This window comes from Pantherophis guttatus, chromosome 1 (assembly GCF_059756535.1).
Source record: "Pantherophis guttatus breed Tessera chromosome 1, ASM5975653v1, whole genome shotgun sequence".
NCBI classification, from domain to species: domain Eukaryota; kingdom Metazoa; phylum Chordata; class Lepidosauria; order Squamata; family Colubridae; genus Pantherophis; species Pantherophis guttatus.
The window spans coordinates 22,671,539-22,679,900 of record NC_142063.1 but is presented as its reverse complement, the minus strand read 5'-3'; the positions used below and the strand labels follow the sequence as shown (position 1 = coordinate 22,679,900).

At 44.0% G+C, this 8,362-nt stretch overlaps 1 protein-coding gene across 3 annotated transcripts in view; it reads right to left on the bottom strand.

The window, feature by feature from the left end:
• Positions 1-5,468: 5,468 nt before the first annotated feature.
• Positions 5,469-8,362, bottom strand: part of PIK3R2 (phosphoinositide-3-kinase regulatory subunit 2) — a 39,491-nt gene continuing 36,597 nt past the window's right edge. For all 3 annotated transcript variants that reach the window (XM_060694152.2, XM_060694147.2, XM_060694148.2), the window contains one exon: positions 5,469-7,966. In XM_060694152.2, coding sequence (XP_060550135.1) covers positions 7,774-7,966 — 193 coding nt within the window. In that variant the 3' untranslated portion in view covers positions 5,469-7,773. The remainder of the gene's footprint in view (positions 7,967-8,362) is intronic.

Below are 8,362 nucleotides of genomic sequence, written 5' to 3'. Positions count from 1 at the left end.
TGGGGTGTTTATAAAAAGTGAAGATGGTGATGGAAGAATAATAGAGTACCCAGGGTAGAGTGTTGGATTATAAAATTAACAGAGCTTGCAGAAATGACAACGCTGATAAAGGACTTTTTATGGATAGAAGAATTGACTGAATTCATACTTATAGATTTGGGGATTAAAAAGGTTTAAAGAGGAAGGAGAAAGAATAAGATGGCAGTTACCAGATAAAAAGAAGGGTAAAAATCATAATTCTATTTTTTCTTTCTCTACTTCTTTTTTCTTATTTTCTATTTCCTTTTTTTCCCTTTAACTGTTTCTAGCTTTATTGAATTGGAAAGTTCTAACACTTTTTTTAAAAAAGGGAGAAGTTATCTACCCAAAAAGTCAAGATAGAAACTGCAAATTTGAAACTGTTCTTTTTTTATGTATGTTGCATGTGATTTTGCAGTGGTTCTCTTACTGTGGTTAATATAATCCTTTGCTATTTGTGCGCCTTGTTTATAATTATTTTTTAATTGTGACTTTTATGTTTTTAAAATTAAGTGTGAATCAGAGTCACTTTTATAAGAGAGGGACAACTATGCAACTATTATAAATGAATATAAATAAAGATGGGGCTTTGTTCACATAGTCACATTCAGCATCTTGGCTTTGGCACACAAGTGCAGGTAGTCCTTGACTTACATCCATTTGTTCAGTTGCCATTTGAAGTTACAACAGCACAAAAAAATGACTTATGACCAGTTTTCACACAATTGTGAAAGCATCCCCATGGTCACGTGATAAAATTTGGGCGCTTGGCAACTGGCATGTATTTATGACAGTTGCAGTGTCCCGGGGTCATGTGATTGCCATTTGTAACCTTTCCAGATGGTTTCCAACAAGCAAGTCAATACTGGTAATCCTCGACTTACGACCACAATTGAGCTCAAAATTTATGTTGCTTTGAGACATTTGTTGTGAGTTTTGCTCCATTTTACGACCTTTCTTGCCACAGGTTAAGTGAATCGCTGCAGTTGTTAAGTTAGTAGCCTGGTTGTTAAGTGAATCTGGCTTCCCACACTTACAAGAGACAGGCGATATATTTTGTTTACAATATAAATTGGGGCAAGTAAGCATTTTTGTGACTAGGAGCAAGTCCATTTTTAAAAATATTCTGGGTTTGTATGCCACAGAAGATATGTCAATTATTTGTTTTGTGAAGAGGTGGCTTTTTTTTTTTTTGCAGCTGGAGAAAAAAAAAAAGAAGAGTTGGAAGTTTAGAAAAAAGGAAGCAATGAATATTGTGCCACCAAAAATCAGTGTTGTTGCTACCAAGTTGAGGAGCATGGCAACTTTAAGGTGTACTAGCTGGGGAATTCCAGGAGTCGAAGTCCACATGACTTAAAGTTGCCAAGAATGAGAAACGCTGACTAGAGAATGTTTTGGAGGCCACAAAAACCTGGTGTTTAGATACCAGCATGATTGTCACCAAATAGCAGAAGAAGGACGAAAGAGAGCCTAGCAAGAACACTGCAAAAATTGTGGCAAGAGCAACCTGGGAAATGGCTGAAAAACACAAAAGCAAAAAGTAAATCAGTAGCTAATCTTATGACAAGGCGGCAGTCGGAGGAATTATTTTGAAAAGAGGCTTCCTGAAGCAAATAATCTGAGGCAAAGACTGCTATGAGACTGTTGGCCAAAGAACAGGCTAAGGGCAAATTCCACAAATGGCTGGATTGAGCGCGAAGCAAAATTGCCACATACATATGAACAGTTTCTCCCCTCCCCTCAGGCCTGTTCAAGGTACATCGATGGAAGTTAAAAGGGTCAGGAGCATAATGACCTCTGCAGAAAAGTTACCCAACTGACCATTTGCCTCAAGCTCTTAACCCTCAGGATGATTTTTATAGGTAGTGTTCAACTTGCAAGTTCATCTAGTGTGTCACGAGTGTTTCCAGGATTGCTGTGGCCATCTGCCTACTCACAAACAGTATGGTTTTAATCAAGCCATCTGCTGTTGGCAATTACCTGCAAGCCTTCCCCGCCCTAGTTAATTGCAGGTTGACTCCCTATATAAGCAAGGACCTTTTGCTTGCTACTCGGGCCTAGTCTGATCTAGGCCTAAATGCACAGCTCCTGCAGGAAGCTTGTTGCAACGCCGCAGATGGGAGAAGAATGCAGATAAGGACTCCAGACGCCGCTACAGAGAGACTCCCACGGATGCTTGCCTTTTGCTGTTTTGTAGCATGCAAGCTATCATCGGGACTGCTGTTGCTGGACCTTCTTCCTCCCACAAGCTTCAAGCAATGTTTGCTTTTTGAACTGTTTTTACTTCAGGTGACTTTCAGCTGTGAAGCTCGTGCTGCTCCCATTATGATTGCCTTGATGATGTATCGACGCCGAAGCTGCTTACCTTCATGCTAGCTTTATTCTTTCGTGAACTGTTTTGGTATTGTGGAGAGGGATCTAGGGAGATAGCCTTGTTTCACATACCCAGATAAGACTTTGTTTTTAATGTGTTTTCTTAAAGACATAGTGCCTTTTAAATGTTTTAAAGTAAATTATATTTTTACACAAGACGCCTCTGTCAGAATCATTTTCGGTCTCAGTGTGTTTACTCATGAGCTGGTTCACGGTCCGGGGTACCCCTCAACCCCATTTCGTCACATAGTGACTGTTTGAAGTTACAACTGCAGTGAAAAAGTGACTTATGATTGTTTTTCACACTTAACAACCATCCCCATGGTCACATAATCAAAATTCAGATGCTTGGCACCAGAAGGCAGGAGGAGAAACGATGGATGGAAACTAATCAAGGAGTGAAGCAACCTGGAATTAACAGTGGGAACAATTAGCCAGTGGAACAGCTTGCCTTCAGACGTTGTGGGTGCTTCATCGCTGGAGGTCTTTAAGAAGAGACTAGACAGTCACTTGTCTGAAATGCTATACGGTCACCTGCTTGAGCAGAGGGTTGGACTAGATGACCTCGAAGGTTCTTTCCAGCTCTATTCTGATTGATTGACTCACCTCGAAAGTCCCTTCCAGCTCTATTCTGATTGATTCATTGACTCACATTTATGATGATTGCTGTGTCATCATTTTGTGAACTTCTGACACACAAAGTCAATGGGGCACCCTGCTTCACTTAACAACCGTGTTAGTAACTTAACAACTGCAGTAATTCACTTAACTGTGGCAAGGAATGTTGTAAAATAGGACAAAACTCAACAGAAGTCTCATTTAGCAACATAAATTTTGGGCTCAATTATGGTCGTAAGTGGAGGACTACCTGCATTTATTTATTCCATCTGTAGAACACATTTCTGTGACTGTCCCCTCACACAAAGCAATTCTTAATGGTGTACAACAGTTGAATAAAACAGCAAATACATCAAGAAAAGTCATTTTAAAAGGATAAAAATTAAAATAAGAATATTATAAAAAAAATAAAATATACAGAATCCAGAGAAAGAGCAAGAATATAAATCACTGTGATCTAAGAATGTTCATAAGGTTCAGGCCTGATGATATAACCGGGTCTTGAGGGATTTCCTAAACCAGGTGTGTCAAACTCGATTTCATTGAGGGCGGCATCAAGGTTGTGTATGACCTCGGGGGGCCAGGGTGGGCGTGGCCAGGATGGGTGTGGCCAGCTCAATGTCACTTGTGTCGCGGGTGCCTGTGGCAGCCTGAGTGCTCTGCCAGCGAAAATAGGCTCCTGAGCTCCATTTTCGGCTACAATGGCCTCCTGCCACCATCTGCCAGCAAAAACGGAGCTCGGGAGGGCTGCATGCCCCGGCGTCATCAGAACGCTTCTGCGCATGCGCAGAAGAGCATGCGTGTGCACGAGCAAAGCGATCACACACGGGCGGCCCCGTTGCGAACTGGTAGTAAAGGTAAGTAGAACCCACCCCTGCTTCCCTGCCATTTCTAATGGGACAGGCTCAGTGGTAAAATCCAATTTTTTTTGCTACCGGTTCTGTGGGCGTGGCTTGGTGGGCATGGTGTGGCTTGGTGGGCGTGGCAGGGGAAGAATACTGCAAAACCCCCATTCCCTCCCCACTCCTGGGGGAAGGATACTGCAAAACCCCCATTCCCTTCCCACTCCAGGGGAAGGATACTGCAAAATCTCCATTCCCTCCCCACTCCAGGGGAAGGATACTGCAAAATCTCCATTCCCACCCTACTCCCAAAAAAGGCCTGAAAAGGGCCCAAAAAACAGCCTGAAAATAGCCTGTTTTGGGGGCGTTTTTTGGGCCATTTTCCAGCACTCGTGAAGACCAGCTGGCCAGCGTGCATATGTGCGACGAAAACCAGAACAGCTGGTGACAACACGCGTGCCCACAGAGGAGGCTCTGCGTGCCACCTCTGGCACGCATGCCATAGGTTCGCCATCATGGGAGTAAGGCATGAGTGACTTATTGGAGCCTCCATGTAATTTTCCACAGGTAGCAAGACAGTTGAATAAAACAGCAAATGAATTAAAAAAAGTCTGGCTAAGCCCCACTAAGACGCCCAGTTGGAGCCATTGAAGCATCCCAGGGAGAGGAACAAAACTGCGGCCTAGCAGCTTGCTTCAGCCCAACCCAACAGGGCTCCTGGCGATAGCAGAAATCAATTGACTGACTCATGCCACCAACTTCCATGAGGCCTTGTCATTTGAGAATGGGAGGGCACTGTTTGTCAGGCAGCATTGGGATCTTCAGGCAGTGACAATGGGGAGCCGAAGCAAAGGAAGATTTGACCAGGGAAACAGAGTCTGTTTGCTGGCACTGCCTGAGCAAATGGGGAAGAAAAAGGTTGAGGAAGGCCGAGTTTGGTTTCTCAGCTGTAAGGGTTGTTCTGCCAGCTCAGGAAGTGGGAGATCTTTCTGTTAGGAGAAAGGATTGCATGAGGCATGAGGAAAAAAAGAAAAGCATAATTGGGGTTGGTTTTGGGAGTAGGCTTCCTAAATTATCCTATAAATCAAGGGTGGGCAACTATGAGAACTTTTACAACTTGTAGACTTCAACTCCCAGAATTCATAGTTGGCCACTTCATAAATTGTCATGACAAAATAATACAGTATGTACCAACCCAGAAAGAATATTGGTATACTGGTTACAGAAAAAGTTGCCAGTCAAGAGGCCACAATGAAACATTTTAAGTTCAAGGAATAAAATTGTGTATTTAATGCTGTAGTTCGATAACTTTGTTTTTAACTTTTGTTATCAAGTTATGAAAAGACACCAATGTTGCAGTATGGTTTGAGAGCCCTGATTTATGTGCAGAGACATCATTTCTCACTTCTTCTTTCTACAAAAAGCATCAGGCTACCCACTTCCTTCACAGGAAAAAAAAAAGTTCTTTAAAGGTTATCACTGTTCTGTCTTGGTCTTGCTTGACAGGCCTTCAACCCTCCAACAGTCTGCAAATTTTTTAAAAAACTTGAATTATTTTTTTTCCATTTTAAGAATCAAACATGTGAGGAGTAAAGAGAGAAACGTAAGTATGTGCGCTTTTGCATTAACACATTTCATTTTATTATTTTTTTTATGTTGAAGTACCGTACAAAACTTTTCATTTTCTTTTTATCTTACAGTAACAAATTCTGACGCAAATACTGGAGCTTACAATGATGTAATAAACATTTCTTTCCTTTTTTTTTAAAGTGAAGGAGCCTGGAAAGTATGGCTGGAATGATGTGAGGAAGGGAAATAAGAGAGGTGTTTGGTATTATTGCATATATCTAGGATGAGAACACGCGCACAAAAAGAAAACTTTTGCTGCTGGAATCCATTCATTCAAGCTTGCTCTGTTCTGCATGGGAGGAACACGCAGATCCAGAGGGGCATATGGCCATGAACCAAGAAAGAGCCCTCTTCCTTGCTAACTGGAAAAGAATGGTGAAAATTAAAAAATAATAATTCCATCCTTTAATGGAGGTCAGCAATGGCATCAAACAGGTGCTTTGATAGGAAGACAAAAGAAAAAAAAATGCAGGCTCAGACCAGAGACAGTTTGTTGCATGTGCCCGCAAGACACAAAAATCACAAGGGTTTGTGTATAAAATGGGTTGTACGCAGGGGTGGGTTCCTGGGGATTCGGCAGGGTTTGGGCAATCCTCTAGCCAAGGATTGCTGGGGTTCGGCGAACCCCCAAATATTACCCCTGGCTGGCCCCACCCACCCCTCCCATGACTCTCCACGCGGCCCGTTCATCATTCCAGGTAAGTGAAGGGGCCACGCAGAGGGTCTGGGAGAGCAAAAAATGGGCCCACTGGAGGTTCCAGAAGTCTGGAAACGGGCCTGTTTCCAGCCTCCGGACCCCGGGGGGGAAGCAGTTTTTGTCCTCCCGGAGGCTTGAGGAAAGCCTCCGAAGCCTGGGGAGGGCGAACCACCCCACCCCCCGCCGTGGTACAGGCGGCTGACTAGGCCACGCCCACCCAGCAACAGGGCAGCAAACCCGTTGCTAAAGGATCTGAAGCCCACCCCTGGTTATATGGATCAAATGATTTTAGACCAGCTTTTGGAAATGGAAGCCAGCCCTACATAAAGCAGACCAGGTAATACAGGTGGACAAAAGCCTATGAGTGAGAATTACTGAGAACTTCCTCCCTCCCTTTCCTTTCGGGCAAAAGTTTGGAAATGAGTTTATGGCTTTATGCCAAAGAGCATGCAGTCAAGCCGCCAATTTCCAGGTTCATCCAGAAATATGGACAAGCACAGCCCTGAGAGGCAGGACTAGCTGGGATGCTGAAGCGGAGCCCTATCAGAAGGGATGTCACACCTGGTCTTGCAGGAAGGCTGAGGATCTCCAGCAAGGCTTGCTAGCCTCAGCATCAGGGTTCAAAGAAGAGGCAGGCTCTGCATCCTGATTAAATGGAGCCATGGAGGAAGGCTGAAATGTGAGGCCATTTGAATCGGCATCATTCCCTCCCTCCCCCACTGCCCATTCAGCAGCAGGTAAAGTGCTTGGAAAGCAAGGCAGATTGAAAGAGTGGGGAGAAGCTTCCAAAGACCACGGTAATGTAGTTTTCCTTTCCGCTCTCCATTTTTGCATATTTAAGAACAGAAGCAGCTGCATAGGAAGCTAAAACCAGATTACTGTCATATCACTCTACACCGGGGAACGAAAAGAAAGCCGGCACAGGGGGAGAGAGTCACTGCAAAGCAGGTTGAGTTTTGCCAGGTGAATGCCAACACACAGGGATGCAAGGCCTGAGGAGTTCTTAACCATCTCATCCGGCCCTTCCCAGGTAAATCCGAGAGGGAGAAAACGAGGAAAGGAAATAATGGTCTCTCCCCAAATTCTTAGGGATTGCCAGCCTGCAGAAGCACCAGCACCATTCCACCCCTCTCCCCCCCAAGAATAGCTTCTCTGCTGAGATCGTGCCCAGCGGTATAAGGTAGTTTCCCTAGCACCAAAAAAAGCCACTAGGAGAAAACGAAGGAATTCAAAATGCACCAGCAAATGTAAAAAAAAAAGTTAGCCTAGAACAGTGATTTTCAACCTTGACCACTTTAAGATGCATGGACTTCAATTCCCAGAATTCTCCAGCCAGCGTGCTGAGCCGAAGTCCAAGTATCTTAACATTGTCAAGGTTGAAAAAATTCCCAGCTTAGAGAAAGGAGGGTAGGCAGGAAAAGGAAGTAGAAGAGGAGAGCCACCGATGGAAAGCAAGAACAATAGGCAGAGTTAACGGTGAACACAAGAAGGAAATCTGAGGGGCTTTTGATCCCAACAGGAAGTCAAGGAAAGGCAGGCCATTCATCGGAGATTCTGGAAGGGTAGGAAGTGGGAAGTGGTAGGGAAGGGAAGTGCTCATCTTGGAGGAAGCTGGGAGAGAATCGGGTGTGCCAGCGTGACGTTGAGTGAGTCATTGTGCTGCACGAGGGAAGTGTGCTTGTAGTGCAAAACCAACTCCTTAAGCGAGGCATAGAGGTTGTAAGGTTCTGCAAAGCCGTAGCCTGTTGCTGTCTTGTAAATCACGCAGTGTTTCGTGTCTCCATCCACCCTGCAAGAACAAGAAATTAAGAACTTACAATTAACAATTAACACTTCGTGTTATTAAATATTGTTCAAGAAAGACAAAGAGCTGCATAAAGGCAACAAGGGACAACCGGGAATGGGATGGGGGTCAAAGGAAGAAAGAAAAAATGGATGGTATCCAAGATGCAGTATTTCAAATAATATTGAAATTTATTCTTGGAAGAACAGGTAGTCCTCGGTTAACAATCATAATCAGGTCTGGGAATTCTTGTCACTAAGCAATGCGGGCATAAAGTCAAAAGCAATGTAACCGCAATGGATTTATGATGGCAATTCTGGTCATTAAGGAATCACAGTTGTCAAGTCATGTGACTGCCACTTGCGGCCAGCTTCCCTAGTGGCTCTGCTCATTGAAAGTCAG